The sequence below is a fragment of the Talpa europaea genome (assembly GCF_964194135.1).
Source record: "Talpa europaea genome assembly, chromosome: 10".
Lineage (NCBI taxonomy): Eukaryota > Metazoa > Chordata > Mammalia > Eulipotyphla > Talpidae > Talpa > Talpa europaea.
In genome coordinates this window covers 2,457,274-2,480,354 of record NC_140077.1, presented here as the reverse complement: position 1 = coordinate 2,480,354, position 23,081 = coordinate 2,457,274, and the positions used below count along the sequence as shown (strand labels likewise).

The 23,081-nt window shown below is 53.1% G+C and overlaps 1 protein-coding gene across 11 annotated transcripts in view; it reads left to right on the top strand.

Annotated features, from left to right (window-relative positions):
- The window catches only part of DOCK1 (dedicator of cytokinesis 1), a gene marked incomplete at both ends in the record, with an annotated part of 334,004 nt that overhangs the window by 274,284 nt on the left and 36,639 nt on the right, over positions 1-23,081 (top strand). For all 11 annotated transcript variants that reach the window (XM_084245683.1, XM_084245678.1, XM_084245686.1 and 8 more), the window contains 6 exons: positions 1,482-1,582; positions 4,021-4,079; positions 11,281-11,429; positions 18,021-18,106; positions 18,298-18,454; positions 22,190-22,230. In XM_084245683.1, the coding sequence (XP_084101809.1) occupies positions 1,482-1,582; positions 4,021-4,079; positions 11,281-11,429; positions 18,021-18,106; positions 18,298-18,454; positions 22,190-22,230 (593 nt within the window). The remainder of the gene's footprint in view (positions 1-1,481; positions 1,583-4,020; positions 4,080-11,280; positions 11,430-18,020; positions 18,107-18,297; positions 18,455-22,189; positions 22,231-23,081) is intronic.

Sequence of the window (23,081 nt, the reverse complement as noted above, 5' to 3'; positions counted from 1 at the left end):
TCATTTCATTTATGGCTCTTTGGTTTTATGTTTTGTTTGGTAAGACGCTCTTGGGTCTTTTTTTTTTTTTTTTGTAACTAGTATCTGCTAATACCTTTAGTTTCATTTTTTTAACTTTTGTAATTACCATTTCTCTAGTGAAAGTGAGGGTATAAGAAACTAACTTTACTTTTCCTCCCATCATTTCATGAATGGGGACATGGTATGAAATGCCACCTTAAAAACAGAGTTGCAAATGCAAGTGTATAGCAACTCTGTGCTGCTGTTGTCAGCAGGGTTTTATACCCAGCTGTAAATCCGGGACTCCCCTTCCTGAGCTGTGGCAGCATTAGCTTGATTACTCTTGTGTGGCTCCTCTTTAACGTCTTTCAGTGATGAACTTGATGTAGTATATGCACATGTCGATATTTAATGATGAAAAGTTTTATTTTAATGCAGCTTGTATTTTAATTAGGATTCTTTTTTTAAAAGATTTATTTTTATTTATTTATACAAGAACTGGGGTACAGGCCAGAGGTGCGGGAGGGTGAGAAGATTCACCAGAGACAGAGCAGGAGCAGAATAAGCAGACGGACCGAAAACACTGCTGAGGAGAGCAGCGGGTGAGACAGGAGAGGTCTGCCGCGCCTTGTGGATATGTTCACAGGACAGCGAGAATTGAACCCGCGCTGCAGAGGCTGTGGATAGCTACACAGCACTGTGCTCAACCCACTGCGCCATCGGGGAGGCCCTTAATTGGGACTCTATTGAATGGATGAATAAAATGTAGGGGGAATGTTACAGTATTTGGGGCAACTCCCTGGCAGTGTGTATTTTTTCCCATTATATACATTGATATGTAGATTTTTTTGCATGTGCCTTTTTTTTTTTAAAGATTATTTATACAAGAACTGGGGTACAGGCCACATGTGCAGGAGGGTGAGAGGATTCACCAGAGACAGAGTGGGGAGCAGAACAGGCAGACTGACTGAAATACACTGCTGAGGGGAGCAGCGGGCAAGACAGGAGAGGTCTGCTGCGCCATGTGGGTTGCTCTGCAGCCTGCATAGATGAAACTGGCACTGCAGAGACTGAAGACAGCTCCACAGCGCTGTGCTCAACTACTTGAGCCACCAGGGCGCACTGCATGTGCCTTTCATTGGGTCTTCTTGCCTCTGCTGCTGGGTAGACTGCTGTGTGCTTGTGTGGCTCTGTGAGTGTGGGCTCCTTCCAGGCATAGGGTCACTGCTGCTTTGGCCCATTAGCCTCCAGCCTAGGTAAATAGCAGAGCTGGGATCTGGGCACCTGGACTTGCTTTGGCGCCCCCACTTAGCTGGGAACCCCACCCTGCACCCCAGTGGCTGGTTAGCCATTTGTACATGGTGAGTGTGCGTCTTAAGTGTCTCAGGTGCGTGTTCCGGGCAGATGAGGGAAACCTCAGCGTGTCCTGAGACACAGTGGACCATTCAGCAGCCTCACTTTTTCCGCCTTTTGGTTTTCAGTTGTGGAACAACTACTTCCACCTGGCTGTGGCTTTCCTCACGCAGGAGTCCTTGCAACTGGAGAATTTTTCAAGCGCTAAGAGAGCCAAAATCCTCAACAAGTAAGTGTGCGTCCTGCCCCAGCCCCACAGGTGCCTCCCCCAACCGGTCCGCGTCACTGTGTGTTCTCCCGGAGCCCGCTCAGTACAAATTGAGATCTAATTACAGCATGATGAGAGGGCGGCTTCCAATCAGGAATCCGGTATTGCCTTTCCCAACCTGTGAATCAAGATCAAAAATTGCAGGATGGGTTGTGGTAGATTTGAAGTCAGTGTAATTCCCGACAATTAGCCCCACGCAGGATGCGCGTCTCGGGAGGTAATTGTTCCGGCTGCGTGTTCTGCTGTCAGTGCTGTGTGGCTCACTATCCGCCAGCCTCCCTCTCTGCCTCGCTCCTGGATGGCTGATCGGCTCATGGTGGTTCGAGCCCTGGTACCTGCTTCCCTCCTCTGTCCCCTCCGCGGTCACCCACAGCTCTGAAGGGCCCTGGGCCTCCTCGCCAGCCTCTCGAATGCCTGCACAGCCCGAGCTCCCCGCCTGGCCCCTTCACGTCTCATGGGAGAGCTGCTCGGAATAGGGAAACCCTCTTGCTTGAGCAGCTTTCTGACCTTGGGGCTGCTGAGGGTCCTGACCCTCCCCTTTCTGCCTTGGGGTCTCTGTCCCCTGGGGCTCTGGATGCCGCTTTCCTAAGCCCTGCTGAGGCCAGCCCTCTGCAGGCTCCCTTGTGCTCCCAGCTAAGGGTGCCGGCTCTGCCGACCCCGGCCCTTCCTCGAGGTCTGAGCTGCAGGGAGTCTCCTTAGGCCATGGCGCTCTGCCCGCTCCTGCCCTGACAGGGGTGCAGGGGAGCTCATGACCCCTGGGGAGAAGGCCGGGCTCCTGACTGCCTCTGGCTGCCTCCTGTGTCGGGATCTGAGCACGTGCTGGGGCGTGGTGTGTCTTGGGATTCTTCCCTTCATGCTGTGTTCCCCTTAGGGGTAACTGAGGAGCATGCCTGCTCCCCTTAGGGGTAACTTATCCACCTGCAAGGCGAACCTCCCTGACCTTGGGACATGGGAGTTAATCTGCCCTGGGTTCCAGCGAGGTTCGCTGCTGCCGGGGCTGCCTGTCCTCAGGTCATCCGCTCTGGGTCCCGCCGCGGTGCTGCTGGTGCCTTTCGTCACTGGGAGAAACTGCGGGGACAAGCCTCACTTAGTGGCACCCAGATCCCCTTGGACAACTTCCCTCTTCATATGCCATTCAGTATTCACAAGTGCTCGTCTCACACCCACAAACTCAGGGTTATTAGCTCTGCTGCTGCTGAGTTTCGACTGTCCATGGGCGGGCATCTCCTTGCTGTGACATGGCTGAGGGGTGCAGTCCCCGGCAAAGGGCCCTGCTCTCACTTACCCATGCTAGTGCTCACCTGGTCGCTGGGCGCTGGAAGAAGATGTGCAGGAAGGGGCCTTCGCTCTAGTCCAGGTTCTCCATCTGCACGCTGGGCCTTGGAGCTGGCACAACTGGAGCCACGGACCCGAGGTCGGGGTTCTCCATGAGGGGTCCACTCCCCTGATTGAGATGATCACCCCGTCTCGAGTTCTGTCTGCATCAGTGGCTGACGGTGTCTGGGGCTCAGGAGACATGTGTAACCAGAAGGCAGTGGCTGGGGCTTGTCGATTTACTAGCCAGGATCTTTCCCTTTCAAGCCCCAACCAGAAGCGTAAGCAGCGCCTCCATGCCCGTATCAGCTGTCAGGGGGATCCATGCACAGCTCGTGATGCAGCTGCTGACTGTAATGCTGTAGGGTAATTCTGCAAATTATTATTTTTAATATAATCAGCTTTTCCTTAGGCAATAAAGGTAAAAGTTAAATTGCTCACAAACTAATAAATGTTTATCTTCTGAAGCATCAGATTCTGTTTACTCATGAAACACGCACCTCCTCTGCTGACCCACTGGGAGGAAAATTAGCATCTATTTTCCCTGATAAACAAAACCCGGGGCATATCCATTGATATCTTTTGATGTAAGCTCTTCCTTCCATTGAAAATGCAAAAATCAAGTGGGAGGTGTTTGGAAGAGGCCTGCCTGTTCTGATTGTAACTCCAGGGCTTAATTTTAACTTGTGAAGCTGCTGGTGGTGAGCAGGATTGTGGGGTGCCACTAGGTGTCCACAATCCTGACCGCTAACAGCATGCATGGGAAACAAACTCCCCCTTAGGTCAAGCGGCCAGGTTCTCTCTCTTGCCACTAGAGATGGAAGAAAGGAAATCCATTCATTACTCACCATGGGCTCCTCTTGTCCCCCCCGGGAAGGATGCTACATAATTGGTGGTGATGGGAAGCTGAGATTCCCCCAGCTGGAGTCCGTTTCAGTTCCCTGTGGTAGCAAAAGATTAGTTGAAGTTTTGAGTCTCTTATTTGTCTCTGTGATAGGAGACTTTAATTACACTTAAAAATAACCTAAGTCTGATTTTCAGATTTTCTGTCCAGTGATAGTGGTTTTCCCTTCCCTGGTTTTCAGGTATGGAGATATGAGAAGACAGATTGGCTTTGAAATCAGAGACATGTGGTACAACCTCGGTGAGTAATCAGGGTTTCAGGGCACTATAGTACATGTCTTGAATGGGTGGTGAGGACAGTGGCTCTGTTTGCCAGTGGTGGGGCATCGTAAAAATCTGAGTTGTTTCTCTTCCCAAGAAAGCAGTTACTACCTTTGTGGTAATTTTTTTCCATCAATAAAAGCTAGGAGCCCGAATTCAAGGGAAGAAAATCTGATTAGTTAGACAAAGAGAAACATCAACGGAGTGCCTTCTATGCCAGGTGAACACAGCTCTGCCATACCACTCTGTCCCTCCCAGGTGTCGCTAACCTTCCCTCCATTTCACATGCTCAAATCATGTAGCTCATCCTACTAGTGCATATGTCATCACTTCATGCATTCAGTTTCACACAGTCTACCTTCTGAGGCTTATTTGTCTACTCAAAACTGGATCCTCTATTTAGTACACTGCCACCAGCTTGTGGTAGCTTCACATGCTTGTACAAGCAAATCATGTGTGTTGTTTAGGTGTGGTTAAGTGTATACGTTAAGAATAATGTGTGTTTAACATAAGAAATCAATGTAGGGCCTCCCCGGTGGCGCAGCGGTTGAGCGCTGGATTGCAAAGCTGCCCGCAGCCTCTGCAGCACCGGTTCGATCCCCAGCTGCTCCCCGGCCACCGGAGGAGGGTCCCGCATGGCGCGCAGACCTCTCCTGCCGCCCGCTGCTCCCCTCAGCAGTGTACTTCGGTCCTTCTGCCTGCTCTGCTCCCTGCTCTGGCTCTGGTGAATTCTCTCACCCTCCCATGCTTCTGACTGTACCCAGTGCTTGTACAAATAAATAAATAAATCTTTTTTTAAAAAAAGAAAGAAAGAAAAGACTGTCTTCTACTGAATCATTTAAAAAAAAGAAATCAATGTAGGCATTTATCACTATGAACTTCCCTCTTCATACTGCTTTTGCTGTATCTCTCAGGTTTTGGTATGTTGTGTCTCCAATATCATTTGTCTGAAAATATTTTCTGATTTCCCATTTGATTCTTTTTCAACTCATTGATTGTTCAGGAGTTGTTTTTAAATTTCCACATATTTGTGGATTTTTTTTTTAAATTTCTGTTGCCATTGTCTAGTTTCATTCTATTGTGATAGGAATAGCTGCTTGATAAGATTTTGGTCTTCTTAAATTTGATAAGACTTGTTTCGTGACCTAACACATGATCTATCCTGAAGAATGTTCTATGAGCACTTGAGAAAAATTTCTCTTCTGCTTTTACATAGATTATTAAGTAAAATGTTCTTCTGCAGATGTCTTTTAGGTGTTTTAGGGTGCCTTTACTGGTAAAGAAAGATTGTGAATAAATAACTTTGCACCTCAATGAACAATAAAATTAGAACAAACCTAGCCTAAATGTGTCATAAGGGAGGAAATAATAAAGACAAGAACATTCATTATTTAAATGAAATAGCTAATAGAAAATTCAGTAAAACTGAGAGTTGATTTTTTTAAAAGATAGACTTAATTGAAAACTCTAACTATATTAAGAAAAAGTGAGAGAAGACAAAAAATGAGTCTGAAATGAAAGAAGAAATATTATCACTGAAGCCACAGAAATAAAAGGGATAAAAAGAGACAACTATGGATAAAAACATTGCAATAAATTGGATAACTCAGGGAATCGAAATGTATGGATTCCCAGAAACTTACCAAGACTGAATAATGAAGAAATATAAAATCTGAACGATGCTTGGATGAGCAATCAAAAAATTTTTCAACAAATAAAAGCTAAGGACCAAATGGCTTTACTAGTGAGTTCTACCCAAACTCTTCTGAAATATTAAAGAGGCAGGAACACTTATTTTATGAAGTAAGCATTACCCTGATTTCAACGACAGACAAAAATACTACCAAAAAAACCCAAAAACCATAGGATACAGCCCCTTATAAAACATAAACTTTAAAATCCTCAAGAAAAAACATGCAAACTGAATTCAACAGCCCATTAAAAGGAACATACATTAAGGTCAAGTGGGATTTACCCCTGGGCAGCAAGGATGGTTGAACATATGAAAATCAATTCATGTACATTAACAAAATGAGAGATAAAGCTCATAAGATTATCTCAATAGATACAGAAGAGGTATATGACAAAACAGCACTCTTTCATGATAAAAATGCTCAAAAAACCAGATACACAAAGACTATATGTACCTTAGTAAAATGAAGGACATATGTGATGGGCCCACCACCAGTATCATATTCAGTGGTAAAAAACTGAAAACTTTTGGGCCTCCCCGGTGGCGCAGCGGTTGAGCGCTGGGTTGCGAAGCTGCCCGCGGCCTCTGCAGCGCGGGTTCGGTCCCCGGCTGCTCCCCGGCCACCGGAGGAGGGTCCCACACGGCGCGCAGACCTCTCCTGCCGCCCGCTGCTCCCCTCAGCAGTGTCCTTCGGTCCTTCTGCCTGCTCTGCTCCCCGCTCTGGCTCTGCTGAATCCTCTCACCCTGCCGCGCTTCTGACTGTACCCAGTGCTTGTATAAATACATAAATAAATATTTAAAAAAAAAAACTGAAAACTTTTGCTGTGAGATCAGGAACAGGACGAGAATGCTTGCTCTCACCACTCCTGTTCAACATAGCACCGGAAGTCTGTACCAGAGCAATTAGCTGATAAATGGATTCAGATCAAAAAAGTAGTAAAATGGCCTGTTTAGGGACTGCATGATGTTATAAGTAGAAAATCCTGAAGACCCCAGCAGAAAACTTGTATAACTAAGAAGCAAATTCAGAAAAGTTGTAGGCAGGCAGCCACAGGACAGGGGCGGAAGGGACCTGCAAGTCCGGGACACCAGGAGAACAGCCAAAGCAAAGTCAAGGTAAAGGCGACCATTGTCAGCTTCCCCATGGGTCTCTCACCCACATCTTTCCCATGTGTCTCTTCCATGTCCCCCAAGTCTCGGGGGCAAGCCCAAGGCCGAGCAGGAGGCACAGCTTTTTCTTCACGTGTCTCGCTCCACCTGTCTCCTCCGCTTCTGCTTCCCAGTCTCCCACGTGTCTCCTGGCCGCTCTGCTCTGCCTTCCTTTCCTTGGGTGCGGCCAGGAACATGGAGCTTCCCTGTTTTATGGAGATCACACCGTTACAGGAGCAGGGAAGAGGGGCGTCTCTGCGAGGCCCCCTCCACACCCTCCTGGAGGCTCACCCCCTCCTAGGCCCTCCCTCTGCTGTAAGGTCGCCCTTGTCCCTCCTCGTGGTGTCTGTCTCTATGCTCCAAGCAGACCGCATCAAGCCTGGGGGACTTTTGACTTGCAACCTAAAGGATGCACTTAAGAGAGCAAATGTCCCGTTTCATCCTGTCAGCTGCTGCTTTGCATGGGGTGATGAACACAGGAGACCTGCGTTTTGGCAGCATTTCAGCCGGGGGCCCGGGCTCTGGCGAGAGACTGCTGCCAACAGGTCAGCTGTGAGCCACGACCCACCATGGTCACCAGGAGGGCATTTGGTAGCAGCGACAAATAATCATTGGCCAATGTGACTGGGCTCCTTGTCCATAAAATAATTGCGTTTTTGAAATAAATTAAAAAACAAATGAGATTTTTGAAAATTAAAGGTAATACTGGTAGGGGTTGTCCCCTTGGGGTCACCCCAGCAGCCTGGCCCTCCCACCAAGACTCTCGGGTGCTGGGGGACCGGCTGCCTATGTCACAGCAGAGGCCACACGCTCCACACGCACGACAGCTTGTCTCGATTTCCCAAAATGCACACAATCTATTTTTTACCGGCTCTCTTTTTTTAATGGGCTCAGATTTGGGGAGATATTGGCAGGCTGATCTAGCCAGGTCTGCCAAGAAAACAAAAATAGAAGTCAGATATATTTTTCATCTTACAGTGGGGCACCTATCACTTCAGCAGGGCCTGCTCCCCAGGCCCCCCGACACCCCTTCTTCCTTGAGCGTCTCAGTTAGGACGTGGGTGCCTGGAAGGGGCGTGGAGATCGCACCTCCCTGCTGCGCTTCAGTGCCAGAAAAGGGTCTGTTTTGCTGGATCTGATGTGCCTGCACACTTGGCGCGGCCCCTGGGGACAGAGCGGCAGGCTTCTCCCTCCAAACCTGTCATATTTTGAGTGTGAAAGGGGAAATCGAAAGCAGGCTTCCCTTCAAAAGAAAGGGGCAAATGGGCTTATTTACCCAGCTCTTCTGTGCTTACCAAAGCCCGCTCCCGAGAGCCGGGGGCTGGCGCACCTGGCTACTTTCATCTGCCACCTTGATTTATACTTTATGACGGAGCTGACACCGTATCCAGCCTGACTGGGATAAAGGCGCCTCAAGCAGGGGCTTTATCGGCTGGGTTGGGTCCAGATACTTTTCCTATGGGGATTCCCTTCCTGGCTTTTGGGAGGGGGCTGCACAAGTGGTATCTTTTTTCCTTAAAACGCATGTGCAGTGAGGTCTCGTGAGTTTCACTGGGGCTGGAGCAGAATGTTTTGCTCTGCCTGGCCCAGGGTATACAAGATTTTCCTGGCATGAGACTAGGTCTAATGTCAAGATTTCAAGCCTCTGTGGTTGTAAAGACTCATCCACACGCCCAGGGGTGCTGGTGCTGGGGCCTGGCTTCCCTGAGAAAGCCTGGACTCAGCCCTGGGGGTGCAGCTCCTGCTTTGTAACTACAAAAAGTACTTTTTGCCGGTGGGTTTTAAAAGCTGGGACGTGGAACTGGGAGACTGGAAAGGTAAGCAGAGCTGAGTGTCCCCGTTGCGATTTTATCATGAGCATGTCCTCCCTCCATCTCAAAAGAGGGGCCATGTCCATCCTGCGTTCTCAGAGACGACAGGGCAGGAGTCAACTTGCCCTTCATTAATTCCAAACTGAGCTCATCAGTATATTTGCCAAGACCCTCTCCAGAGCAAACCCATAATGCAAATGCCAAAAAAAGGAAATAGATAAGTCCCCAGCCCCCCTGAGGACCACTGGCCTGGGGCGACCTCCATGGAAGAGGTTAGTGTGGGCCCAGCCCCGCAGTTCCTGGAGGGCTGGTAATGCAGTTAGGAGACCCTCATTTCTGGGACTCCTTCCCCGATTCCGCATGACAGCCACTTGCTACTGCCTGCTCTGTCCCCGCCCCCCGCCCGGCCTGGAGCCTAGAGCTGTGCGTGACAGGCAGGGCGCGCGGTGACACTCAAACTGCGCTTGATGAACAGCTCCCTGTCACTCTCTTCAGTTTTCCGAAGCAGCGACTCTGACTTTTTTTAGGCTTAATACAAGAAAAGTGCTGCCTGAGAGACAGACTCTGATAGCATGTTTAAGAGAATGCTTTGCACAGTTGCATGCCTCTCAGAAACCTGGAGCATTTGGGAAAGTGATGAGTACGCTTGATGAGAGACGTAATCAAAATGTCATCATTTACTCAGAGTAGAACCTAAGACTCCGGTGCTGCCCGATGCTTTGCTGAAGGTTCTGTTGTACGTGTCCACCCCATACGATTTCAGAAGAATATTCACTTAGACGAACAACGAGGCTTACGTGTTTTGTTAATTGTAATTATTTATCATCGCCAAATTTGTTTCATGGTTTTCTTTACAGAAGTCTGTATTCGTGGAGTTAGAAAGCAAACCAGATCCTCCAGAGTATCCATTCTTGTTCCTGATTTTGTAAAATTATTAGTAGCATTGAACTCTGGGTAAATTGCTGGTGTTAATAACAAAATGTCTCAAGTATTCACTCAAGCGTTTCATTCGTTGTGCATTCTTCTGTTAAATATTGGAAATGAAATGATATAAATTAAATGGGGTGAAATACAAATAAGACGTCTCAAGTGAAAGACAAGAGGCACCAACTTTAAAAGGCCACTTTCCTGCTGGGACCAACTTCCCAGCTGCCTCCCTTCTGCCATCGCTCAGACCTTCCTGGGCTCACTTCCAGGTCCCTGTCAGCTCCCCGTCACCCAGCCCTCAGGGGTGTAGACAGCACCCGAGCGGGGGCCGGCCCGGCGCAGCGGCGGAGGCTCTGAGCACGCCTGTCCAGTCCAGGACGGGCCCTCCCATGCATGGGACTGAGCTTCCCAACAAATGCAGTTAAAATAGAAATGGCAAAAACAAAGGTTTGGTGCCTGCAAGAAGTTCAGCCTCCACATTTTGGGGGCCCTCATAGATTGAGGTGCCCCAGCAGTGCCAGGTGATGTGGCTGGTCACGTCCCAGCCAATAGAGGTGGAAAGTTGGTGCCACTCCTTACACGGAGGGGAGTCCTGGTGTTCTGGAAAGTTCCTGTGACAGACAGGTAGTGACGGAATCACTCAAATGAGGGCAGGTTGATGCTTTGGAATTGGCCTGGGCTCCTGCCCCGCTCCCCAATTCCTCTCTGTTGGCCGCCTGTGGAGGATGCTGACGCCAGCGTGGCCGTGCATGTACCGTCAGTTCAGGGTCATTATGAAAAATAAAGTCTAGGTAAAAAATGTAAGTAAAACCTGTTGAGAAGTTGAGAGGGTGGACCCGACTCGGGCGTGGGTGTCGCACGGGGCCGGGACAGTGTCCGTGGCGCCCACAGCGGCTGTGCTGTTTGTCAGAGCAACCTTTGGGAAGCCGCTGTCTGCGGCCCTGGGAGCCGCAGCTGCAGGGAAGTGAGTCCAGCTGAGCAACGTAGTCACTGAGAGAAGAGTTTCCCGTCAACAACAGCCAAGGAAAGCAGGTCCCTTGGTTGTCACAGCGTGGTCCTGGCCGCTCGGCCGCCACCCCAGCCCTGCAGGAGGTCGCCAACTGGCTGCATGACCAGAGGTGCCTGGTGTCCGCCTGCGCCCTAAGACTTTCAGCGGCCCCGGGACTGCCTGCTCGGACTCCCTGGCTGCATTTGCCCTTGCTCCCCAGGGAGAGGCCCAGCTCCTGTCTCCCAGCCCTGCTGTTGAGGACTCGCCACCCCCTAGTGACCCCTGGTCTCCATCCTTGTTATGTGGTCGTCTGCGAGATGGACAGGCCTCCACTGTCGGCGGTGGACAGTGCTTACCGCAGATGGATGCGTGTTCCAGCGCCACTCACAGCACTGGAATACAGTTCTTCTTCTTCTAGAGGCTGGGGGCCACGCCTGCCGCCTGCGGCCCACAAGTGGACCCAGGCCGTGGGCTCCTCGACTCCCGCGGACCTGTGCTACTTGGTTGTGTCCCTTGCAGCCCATTTTTGAGTCTTATATACGCGCGCGCGTGTGTGTGTGTGGGTGTGTGTGTGTGTGTGCATATTTCTAAGTGATGCCTCTCTTTATTCAAGGCCAGCACAAGATAAAGTTCATCCCGGAGATGGTGGGCCCGATTCTAGAGATGACGCTGGTTCCGGAGACGGAGCTGCGGAAGGCCACCATCCCCATCTTCTTCGACATGATGCAGTGCGAGTTCCACTCCACCCGCAGCTTCCAGATGGTAGGCACGTGGCGCACGTGGCTCGGGGAGAAGGGGGGCAAGCCGGAAACCCCAAAAGAGACGTGTCAGGGAAGCCGTTGGCCACGGGAGACGATGCTCCCACCACCTGGGGAGTCCTGGCGCTCTCCTCGCTGGGGAGCCGGGGCGGTTTGCGCGCACTGAGGGGGCTGTGCTCACTCCTGACTTTTCCTCACTTGTCCTCTGCGTTTACTTACGCCGGGCCCTGGGCCTTTCTCTCCCCCGTGGTATGCGCTTGGGAGACGCTTAGTCCCGGCTGCAGTGTTCTCCAAATGGCTGTTTGTGGCTGGGTGATGTTATTTTAAAACCCAAAGTCCTTGCCTTTACCCCCTGAAATGGGGGCCTCAGGCTCCCCAAAGAAAGCCTCCCTGAGGCGCTCACACCCCCTCCCCCCGACCCACCAGAACCAGGAATCACAACTGATGGCCGTCCCCAAGCTGCACACACATCTGGCTCTTTGGATTTTTTTCTGAATCAAATCCAAGGAAGGACCTTCTGGGGAAAATATGATTAAATTAAAGAGCCAGGTAAAGCAGAAAAGTGTTTTTATGTGGATCAATGTTACTAACCCAGGACGCTAAGATCGAAATTCCTCACGTGACACCATCCATCATCCCTTGAAGAGTCTTTGGGTCTGAATGGGGTCAAGGGCTTCGGGAGTGGAGACACAGGTGAGAGGTTTCCCTCTCGGCAGGCGGACACTGAGTCTGGGGTGTCAGTGCGTGCACAGCGGGCACCTGCCCCCCACTCGCTCCCCTGGGGTGCTCCCCAGTCTGTCCACCCTCAGGAGACACCTGTGCAGACTCACTAGCCCGTCTGAGGCCACGGGGGTCTTCCCACTGTCCCACTAGCACGAGATGCCCCTTGGTGAATGTAAGCGAAAGCACAGACGTTAGCCAGGCCCACAAGAGCCCGCTCGGGCCTGGGCGCGGTGCCAGCCAGGACACCTTCAGTCACTGTGGCCACGGGCCTTCTGGCCTCCCGCCTGCCCCCCCTGTGCCGACAAGCCAGCCATTGCCTTATAAAATCAAGGCAGAAAAACTAGAACCTACGATACAACCTTGCTGCTCTGTTAGTCGTTCTTGCGAGGGGGGTCAAGAACCCCCCTCTTCTGTGGGGGCATCTCAGCACCCACATGGCCTGGCCTCCCCCGGGTCCTGATCCCCACCTGCCACACTCTCGTCGTGGGGTCTGTAGTGCATCACTGTGTCCTTGGTTTTGCGCGCTTTCATGCCTCGGATGCCAGAGGGTGGTGAAGACAGCCGGGTCCTCCGCTGTCCCAGGTCCAGCGTCCATCGGTTTCTCTCCACCCGCAGCCCAGGCCCTCCGAGGCCGCAGTCCTGGGACTTTGCTGTTCTGGCTCAGGAGGCCCCGTTGGCAGCTCTCCCCGAGGCACCCACCCTCTCCCACCCCACACCCAGGGTGATGTGTGTGGAGAACTTCGGGAAATCCTGATTTATTTCAGAGGAGCCGTGCTGTGTGCAGAGATCCCAGGCTGTGCTAAGCCGGCCCTGAGGGCTGGAGGCACAGCATATGGGGCCCACGTCATCCCTGCAGGCCCCCCGAGCCCCGAGATCTGCGGTGAGTCCTCCCCAGCCTGGGAGGACTCGCTGACACGCTGCCCCCAAATGAGTTACGCTCCCACAGGACTTTGCTTCATAAAGCAAGTAAACAAATGAAAAACCTTCCCTTTAAATTCTTTCCTGGCACCTTTTGAGAGAATTCCATTTGTTACGTCTTTGGAAAATATAGAACAGCTGAGAATTGCAGCAAATGACCACACGGGTGCAACAGCATTAATAAAAGTGGGATGAAAAGGGTCCAGAACAGAATCATATTTTCCATCTTGGAGCTATTTTCTGTCATCTTTGTGAGGTCAGTAAAATGCTCCACAACTTCCAGAAATTCTCATTTAGAAACAACATTAGAACATGAGTAATCTTCGTGTCTGCGATGTCTCTGAGTTCCTGTTTGAATAATCCCTCTCGACTGCCCAGGACGGGAACCCTAAGCAAATAATTAAATAACCCAGGTGGATGTTGGCAGCATCTGCCACCGGGGAAAGCAGAGTATTTTATACTATACTGTGAGTGGGAACACTCGGGAGGTGACTGTGCCTTCAATTCATTGCCGTTTTGTTTGTGGGTTTGTTTACTTTTTGCTTTCATTTTCGGAGCAGCCCTGACGTTGCTATCTGGGAGAGAGGAATGGGCCATGGGAATTATTAGGCTTCCATTTCCCTGAATCCAGACCCAGAGGGGCTGAGGCTAGGGTGTAGCTGGAGCCCAGTGACCCAGAGGCTCTGATCACCGTGAGCTTTACCCTTAGAAGGCCTCCAGGAACAGATGCCCAGACTCCCGTCATCACCTTCACCACACGGAATGGGGCTCATTCGAGGACGTGGTCTCTGAGTTGTTGTCCCTACGTCGGGCCCCAAGGCCCCCTCAGACTGGGTCATTGGCCATGGGCAGCAGCTGGGCCTGGCCAAGGCGGTGCCCCCTGTGCAGGCTGGAGCTGTCGCTGGCTGACCAGGCCATGCCTCTGGGGCCTCTCACCTCATGACTGTTTCCCCAAAGCTTCCACGTCAGCGAGCCGCCTGCTTGGTGGACATGCACGGATGTGGGATCTCAGGCTGTGGGCTGCGGAGTGCCAAAGACTAGTCCCGTGGGTAATTAAGTTTACAGAGCGGTTAAGTAAGAGAAATGCAATACACGTGAAATGCGGGTGTTGAGCAGGGGCTCAGAGGCTGAGATGGATTGGGGGGTCAGGCGCTCATCCATGCTGCCAGGCAAGCAGGGCCAAGGGCATATGGGCCAGGCTGCTCTCTGCCCAGCCCGCCAGCTCCTGCCTGGCCCTGCTTTCTCTACCTCCTCCCCCGCACAGCCCACCTCTCCTGTCCCTGCGGAGGAGAAGGGATGTGGTTGGATGTCCCATCCGCCTGGCTGTCCTAGGTGCAGCCTCTGGGAGAGTGGGGCCTGGTGCCCTCGGCTGAGTCCACACTCCTGCCTCATGTCCCACGAGTGTTTCCCTAAAAGCGGGAGAAAGCAGGGCAAGGAGCCAGCTCACTAGGGTTTTCGGTGAGTTGGAGAAACCCTGTGTTAAGACACTTAGCAGCCCATGCCCAGTGCAGGGCTGCCCAGCTCTGGGTGCTCACTGGCACCCCATCATGAGCCAAGTGACTTGTGTAGACCGTCCCAAAGCCTCTGACCTGGTGCCACAGAGGCCAGGCGCTTCCCAGATGCCTGGACAGGGCAGGCCTGGCCGTGCATGGATATGCGTGGTGACCCGGATGCAAATCTGATCCTCAGAGAAACGGTGCATCGCGGGTGGAGGGAACATGGAGAGGCTCTGGCTCTTGTTTGCCTCCTACCCGCAGCCTTTCCGGCTACTTCCTGTGGCCTCGCACTGCTCCTGGGTTGCAGGTGACCAGGGCCGGGAGGTGTGGGCCAGGGCAGCACACCTGGGCACCTGGGCCCACAGCGCATGGGGCGGGCACATATGTAAATGCAGGCCCTGGGCCCAGAAGCGCTGGTAACAGGGGCCCTCAGCTCTGGCGATCACGGGGGCATCACTGAGGCTAGGGGCTCGGTTGCTGTGTCTGGTCCCCTGCTTCAGTATTAAAGGCCTGCGAGAGATACTGAAGGCTCCGAAACCTCTTTCCACCTGTGAGAATCGGCAATGAACCAACACAGCTGGCCTGGCTGGCAGCAGGGCACTGGCAAAGGAGTTAGCCACACCCTTCACTCCAGGACTCTTAACGTTGGAGCCAGTGATCCATGGTTGACTGGGGCGATGAGAGGCCTATGTCTGGTTCCTTCCTCATTTAACTGAATTAACATCCGTGTCAATACCTCCCAGGTGCACCCCACACCCCACCGCACACACACACCTCACATGCACCGCACAGACATACACACCACACACAGAGCACAGCACACCCAGAACACAGCATATGTGGCTTCTTGTGCTTCTTATTTGCAAAGGGCTGTTGGCATCAGATGTTTAGAGATGCTCCCTTCGATATCCTGAGTTTGACACTGGATATTTTTGCAGCAATATTAGTGATTCAGAAAACAGAGAAAAATGCAGTGATTCTGCTTGTCACGTGAGTGAGCTTCTGCCACCTTTGGAGCATGCAGTAAACCCTTGCTAATTTTATCCCAACCACCACAGAACCCCGCTGCAGATTACCAGAAAGCTTTTTTTTTTTTTTTTTTTTTTTTTTAATGAAACCAGCTCTGTTCTATCAGCAAATGCGCCTTCTGCAGTTTATTTGGACATGACAGCTTAATTCTGATTGTGATAACAGTCCGCAGCACACCAGCAAATTGATTCTAGGACGCTGTGTAAAAATGATGGGGCCCCGGAATCGGAGGCTGCTCGCAGGTCTCTGCTTGCTGAAAAGCCGAAGAGGGTTGGCAGGTGTTTGTGCAAATTACTCCGTTTAGACTAGAGGTTAGTAAAATTAGAATCAGCTGTGTTCTTCTGATTTACTTATCATTCAGCCACTCTTTTTAGAAAACATTAAATTCATCAGTCAAAATTTGATAAGCAGCATACTTGCGGGTGGCAGCTTCCTAGCGCCCTGTTTGTGACAGCGGGGTTTGCGCGGAAGCAGAGAAAACATCCGTCTTCACAAAGTGGGCTCCAAGCTCAGAGCCCCCTGATGAACCAGTGATGAGCTGCTTGAAACCCCGGGTGTGCGCCTGGCAGGGCGGGGCCTGCTTGTCCTCTGCAGGCTTCCTCCCCCTGGGCAGTCACCCATGTTCTCACTTAACTGAGCCCCATTTTGCGTCTCCATGATTTGTTTTAAAAAGTCAGGACTCGCCCAACCCTTGACTTTCGGTGTTCCGGGAGATGGGGCTGCCTTAAAATGCCAGTCTGGGGCTTGTAGGAAGTAATCGCCCTTTTTCTGGATCCCAAAAGGCACCACCTTTTGCAAAATCCTTTTCTATAAAAAGCAGAGTGGGTGAGTCTCAAAAGTGATTTTATAGTAAAAGTCCTTATCACAAGCTGCCCTTTTTCACTAGAGCCTCCTCTGTGTTCCTAAAACCCCTGAACTTCTTGGCCAAACCGGATCAGAAAGCAGGTATTGACTTGGAGGGGCGTGGGGAGACGGGAATCAGGGAGACAGCGGCCGTGACCCGCCACGGTCCCTGCTTCTGGGATGTCGCCCAGCGGTTGCTGTCAACACTGATGGGTTCTTCTCCCCCGTCCTGTCCTGTTTCACCGTGGCCCGGGGGAAGTGTGGCCTGGGCAGCGCGGCCCCATCAAGACCAGGCGGGCCTGGTCTCGGCGGCTCTTCCCTGGTCTTGCCAACCGGCACCTTCTGCTTCCCCACCATCCGCCCCCACCTCCCGTGACAAACGTGGCTGACACGTTACCCCGCCCAGATCTGGTTTTCTTGGGGCTCTAGCCATACAGCCACCCCGGGGCTCGTCCGTTCCCCGGAGCCCTGACTCGGGTGCTGGTCCGGATGCTGGGATCCAGCAGTGACCCAGAGGGAAAAAATTCTCCCTCACAGCTTAAATTCCTATGGGATCCTCATAACAGTGGGGGATGTGGGGACCTGGGGAAGTAACATCTGAGCATCTTTTTTAAAGGGACCCCGAGACCCGTGCCTACGAGCCACATGCACTTGCTGTCTGAACCCCGAATTCAGTTGTTGCTCCCTTCAGTCCTTTGTCAATTTCTTTCAGCGCTGGGAGGCCGGCCCCTCTCTACGGCAACTAACACTCTCGCGGCCCTGCCTTCTACCTGGCCTGGGCCCCTGGGGAGCCACAGGGCTCTCTGCAACCCGAGCCAGAATCCCAGCGCTGAGTCCTGCCAGGCCCGGGGACTGGGCAGCCAGGATGCGGGCCCATGGCCATCAGGATCAAAGTGGTTCTTTCCAGTCTGTGAGCAAGGGGTTCATGGCCTCCATGAATGTATCTTGGAGAATTGCTCAACAGTGGATTTTTCTTGAAGCGGGGAGTGGCGGGTGGGGTGGGGGGTTGGAGAGACAACTAGCCAGTTCCAAGGATGCTTCCCACCAGGGTGCTCTGGAAATGCAATCTCAAACTTCAGGGCGTTCAAGGGCGTCTGGAGATGGCCCCTCTGAGGGCTTCAAGAACTTGCCCTCTCTTTTTTTTGTTTTTTCACCCAAACTGAGAGGTCTCGCTGTCGATGAGTGGCAGCCACGTGGCCTTGGATGTTTCCAGACAGCAGAGAACGCTGCTGGCCGGTGAAACGCCGTCTGTTCTTTCCAGGAGCCACGAGCTAAGTCGGGTGTTTGGTTCATAGCGACGAGCTCGAGATGTGTTTTCTTGCTGCGTCTCCGTTGTGTCCCCTGCGGTTTCCTTGTCTTTCCCTGGGCCCTGCTCCTGCTCTCGGACGTGCTGCTCAGGCGCCATCACCCGGGGGGACGGGACGCGCCCCGCGGCGGGACGTCGGGGCGCCCCCCAAGAGAAGTCGGCTCCCGGGACGGGGCGACCGCCTGACGCGGTGTCCTCCGGCTCGCGTGCTCTTGACGCCCAAGTCCTGCAACGGCGCATCCGCCCTGCGATGACTTACGCTTCCTCTGCTTAATTATAGTTTGAAAATGAGATCATCACCAAGCTGGATCATGAAGTGGAGGGAGGCAGAGGAGACGAGCAGTACAAAGTGCTATTTGATAAAATGTAAGTGTTGCTGCGCAGTGGGATTTATGTCAGCGTGGGGGGGGGGGGAGACTGTAATTAGACTCCAGTGAACTTTGTAGCCCAGATATAATTAAAATGTGTTAATAATGGGAATATTCCAGCGCACACCAGCGTCGAGTTTCTTTCTCTGCGCGTGATTAACCAGGTGCGTGTCGTGCCTTGTGCCGCAGCCTCCTGGAGCACTGCCGGAAGCACAAGTACCTCGCCAAGACCGGGGAGACGTTCGTCAAGCTGGTGGTGCGCCTGATGGAGCGGCTCCTGGACTACAGGACCATCATGCACGACGAGAACAAGGAGAACCGCATGAGCTGCACCGTCAACGTGCTGGTGAGGACGCCGCTGAGGGAACCCTGTCTTCGCGGGCGCCAGCCCTGGGACCCTCGAGTCCCAAAGTCTGGTGGCAGCTGGCCGGGGGTGGGGTCCCCTGCTTGCCCCCAGTCTGGGCAGAAAGGGGTAAGGGGCACTGTCTGCAGAGCCCCCCTAGAAGGGTCTGTCGAGTCCTGGCCCCCCAAGTGTCTTTGCTCTGTTCTTCCTTCCTGTGGCTTCGGGCGCTGCATCTCCCTGCCCTGTCACCAGCAGCTCCCTCGTGGCACAGGTCGCTGGTACGTTAACTGCATCTTTGGTCCTCACAGGCGACTATAAGAGGGTACCATGCCCTCAGCAGGGAGAATGGGGATCCATCCCCGAGAGAAATAGCCACACCCCGATTCTGAGAACCTGCAAATGTGGATCACTCGGATACAAGGGTCTTTGCGGGTGTAACCAAGGGCGCCAGAGCATCCTGGGCTAGGGGCAGCACTAATCCCACTGCCACGAGTTCTCGTGGGAGAAAAGGAGGTGACTAGGATGGCAGACTTGGGGGGATTACCAGGCTGGTTGTGGAGACTGGCTGTGACCAACATGCTCGGGGCTCTGAAGTGGAAGGAGGCTTGATGCAAAGCACGTGGGCAACGTAAGCAGCGATGGAAACTCTCAGAAAGAATCAAAACGAAATGCTCAAAATCCAGAGCACTAGCAGAATGCAGAGACTTCAGGTCTCACCGTGGACCCGACACCCGAGGGAGCCCCATGAACTCGGAACCTCTGGACGTGTTTGCGAGCCCCGTGTGTGCTCAGGCAGCTGTCCACACCATCCCTGCGCCCGGCCTCCACACTGCTAGCCTCGACTCCACCTGGGACAGGTGTGCACGAGCTCCCAGGGAAGCTGCCCACCTTCAACGCCAGGCCAGCCTGGCCCTCGCTGTCCTCCGGTCCTGCCTCTGTCTAAGCAACGTGCCTTGGCAGGGCCACCGAGGTTAAATAGCAACCAGTACTTTAACACGGAGAGAAAAGGATCGCTCTTCCCAGTCAGTCCCTAGCGTTGCCTGGTTTTCAGGGGGTCAGCAGGCTGCTGACCAGGGGATGGGCCCCAGCGTCCATGGCCGAGATGAGTGTGTTTTATGCACAATCACACCTGCTCACCTGGACACACAGCCTGGCGGGGAGTGGTGATGTGCCCTGAGCCGGGTCTTTTGTCACCTGAACAAGCTTTTGTCTTTTGTCACCTGAACGGCTCTCCCTGCAGTCACAGTGCCTGGCGCTGAGGTGTGTCCCTCCACCCACGTGTGTCCCTCCGCCTTCCTAGCTGTGCCGCCATCAGTCCCCCCACCTGGGGCCCGGCGTCTGCCTGCAGGAGCCCTGCGCTCCTCTCCTGCAGCTGCGCGAGGATCAGAGGACCCCAGCCTGTCACAGTTCTGTTATTAAAAAGAATAGCATCTGTGGATTAAAGAAAAACAAGAAAACGGGAGCTTTACGGCGGGGCGTTTCATCTCTAAGCATCCTCAGCCCAACTCCCATTCAGTCACAGAAGCGGAAAGACAGACTACAGCCTCTAGTCCGCTTTTCCTTTCCTTCTGGAATTTGTCTGATGAGCCGTTGGCTCCAGATGAATATGTCTTTACATTTTCAGGTGAATGTGATGCATAAAAACATAATAGAGATAAATTAAATGTACTCAGTTTATCGCTAAGCAGAAATCGCCTTGAAATCCTAGAGTTAAAAATCAAGCACGCGGGCTGGAGGAGGTCCTTCAGGCCCGTTGCCTCGCTCCCTAGAACAGCTGTGGTTTCGAAACACGGGGTGAGTGGAACGTCCTCCGCTGCGTGGGCCCAAGGCCCTGCTCGTCCTAACATTTCAAAACACAGGAATTAAAATCAAAAAGTAAGAGACGTGAGTGCAGCCCAGTGGCCCCAGGCCCCTGGAGGTCCCAAAGGCCCCTCCACGGGCCCCTGGGGTCACAGTTCCAAGCTACGAGGCACCGTGGGATGCAGCCTTCCATCGCTGGGGAGCCCCTCTTCCTTCCAGCTGCCACCCACACAGCCCGTGCCCAGATGAGGAGCGTGACGCAGCTTACAGATGTTCCGAAGGTGAATGAAGACGCGGCTACGAGCCTACGGTTCAGGCTAGAATTCTAAACATCCCCGTGTCTGTTTGAGGCAGGAAAGAGTACAAAATCCGAACCGAATCCAAATGCATCTCTGAGCTGTCAGTCCTGACAGCTGTGTGTGGTGGGGGCGGCCCCGCGGGCTGCTGGTGGCCGAGCCCAGAGCGCAGCGGACGTCCGTGCTCGAGGGGGGCTTGAACAGGCCGCGGCTGGGCCTGCACTGCTGAGCCAGTGGCAGGGCAGGCCCCTGAGCATCTGGACTTTACGTAAGACACGCAAAGGTTTTATATAGAAGTTGGGGTTTGAGATGAGCCTCTTTCTGTCCTGGAGAGGTTTTGAAGTCCTAGGAAGGCAGCGGAACTCGGCGCGGGCAGGAAATAGAAGCAGCTCCACATCTCGCGGCGTGGGAGGAAGGTCGCTGGCGTCCCCGTGGTGCGATTGTGAAGACATGATCAAAAGCTTAGGGAAGGATTAAAAATACGAATGCGAGAGGGTGGTGTGAAGCGTAGCTGGCAAGTGCTGGCGGCTGGGCTTGGAAGGCGGCTCACCCCCTGCCTGGGACGCAGCCGCTCCTGGTGACGCCGCGGCGGGGCTGAAAATACCCCGTGACGTGGCCGTGGCGTGTCGAGGACGTCGGATCCCCAGATGCCGCGGAACCTGAAAATCTTGCTGCGTCTTATTTTCTCTGCCCATATGTCAATTCACTTCAGAGAGATCAATTCTGGAAGCAATGCCTCCTTTTGCTAATGAAATGGAACATCCTGCTTCACCTCACTGGATAATCAATCGTCGCCGTTATGATGCCTCGGGCGCCCGGTGGCGCTGGCTCTGGGTGTCCTGGTCAGGTGCCAGGTGTCACCTTGAAGGTGACCTTGGGGTGGCCACACCCAAGGAATGCTGCGTTCAGCCCCACCCCCACGTCTGATACATGCACTGGCCGCAGCGGGGGCCTCTGGCTCTGCCTACGTCCCATCTGTGTGCTGCGGCGTCACCTCTGGTCTGCTGGTCTGGCGCCTCCCGGGCCTCCTGCCACGGCTGAGCCCAGCAGGGGACGGCGCCGCCCATGCCCCAGGGTGGCCCTTCCCCCTCCAGCAAGGTGCGATGGTCCCCCCACAACTCTGGGCAGCCACATGTCTGCAGATGGGCCCTGGGGACAGGACAGGGCGACACTGTGTGGGAGACGCCACAGGGGATTTTGCACTCTGTGTGAATTTGTGGTTCTGACCCAAGGAATTGGGCCCGCTTGGCTGAGTTTGATGCAAGTTCAGCTACATTGAGCCACTGTTCCTAGCGGTGAGGTGCAGGGGATCACCCCTCTGCAGGTTCAGGGGTGCATTTCTCCCCCAGCAGTTGTATGTGTCACACCATGCCCAAGTTCCCCCGGCGCCCAAGTTCCTGTGCCCCCATATCCCCAAGCCCCCCATGTCCCCTACCCTTGTGTCCCCCACCCCCATGTCCCCATGCCCTGCAGGCTGTGCCTCACCACCCCTCACCCCCACCATTCTGATGTCAGGTCCAAGGGTTTGTTTTGATTTGATTTGATTTCCTTCCTGCTCTTTAAGAACTGTGAGCTTTTAATGTGCACGCGACACCTTTTCAGAACCGCTTTCTTCAATCAGTGTTGTCGCTTGGTTTTTCAGAATTTCTACAAAGAAATTGAGAGAGAAGAGATGTACCTAAGGTACGTAGGGGCCCCTCCGCGTCCCCGTTACCGCCCCAGCCTCCACCCTTGCGGGGCGTGCTCTGTCCCCCGGGCTGATGCTGCAGGAGCCATAGCTGAGCTCCCGGCGCTCCCCGGGGGCCTTCACCCTGGTTCAGTCCCTGCCAGTCGCGCCCACTTAGCCGGCTCGGGCAAAGTGATTACCGCAGTGACTGCCGCACAGGCTGCACGCCTCCTGGCCGATGCGTGAGGCCCTTTAGAAAAGAGGCAGCGCTGGGGAGTTTCATGGGTCACAGCAGCCACGCGATCAAGTGAGAATTTAGCTTTGGCCGTATGGGGAGCTGGCGACGTCGGCGCTGTCTGTTCATCCCTGCTGATGCCATCCCCGTGCCGTGCTGCCCGCTGGGGTTTTCTCTCCCACTTGCTCTTTCTCCAGAGAGATGGGCAGTGGCTGGCCCCTCTCCTCGTCACGTCTTGGCCCAGTGTCAAATATTTAGCAAGTTACTGCTGGGCAGTTACTACCAGCAGGATTTCCTAACTCGTGACTTCCAAAATAGCTTCATTTTCTCCTTTAAAAAATATACCCTATGAATTTAAGTAACTGGGGGAAACAATAGCTTCTTTTGTCTAAAATATAGGCTGCTTTATTTTAAAAAATAACCTTTCCTTATGGCAGAGATGTCCTTTCGATGACAATCCCTGTGATCCTTGGGGCTTTTTATTCTACGGATTTGTGTGTGAGGGGTTTTTTTGGAGTGCATTTGGCTTCCATGGGGATGAGGCGATCTCCATCAGACACTGTCATCTCATTTCACATGTATGAGCAAAGCTGGAGAAGAGAAGAGAAAACCTGAAATACGATTCTACCTTCT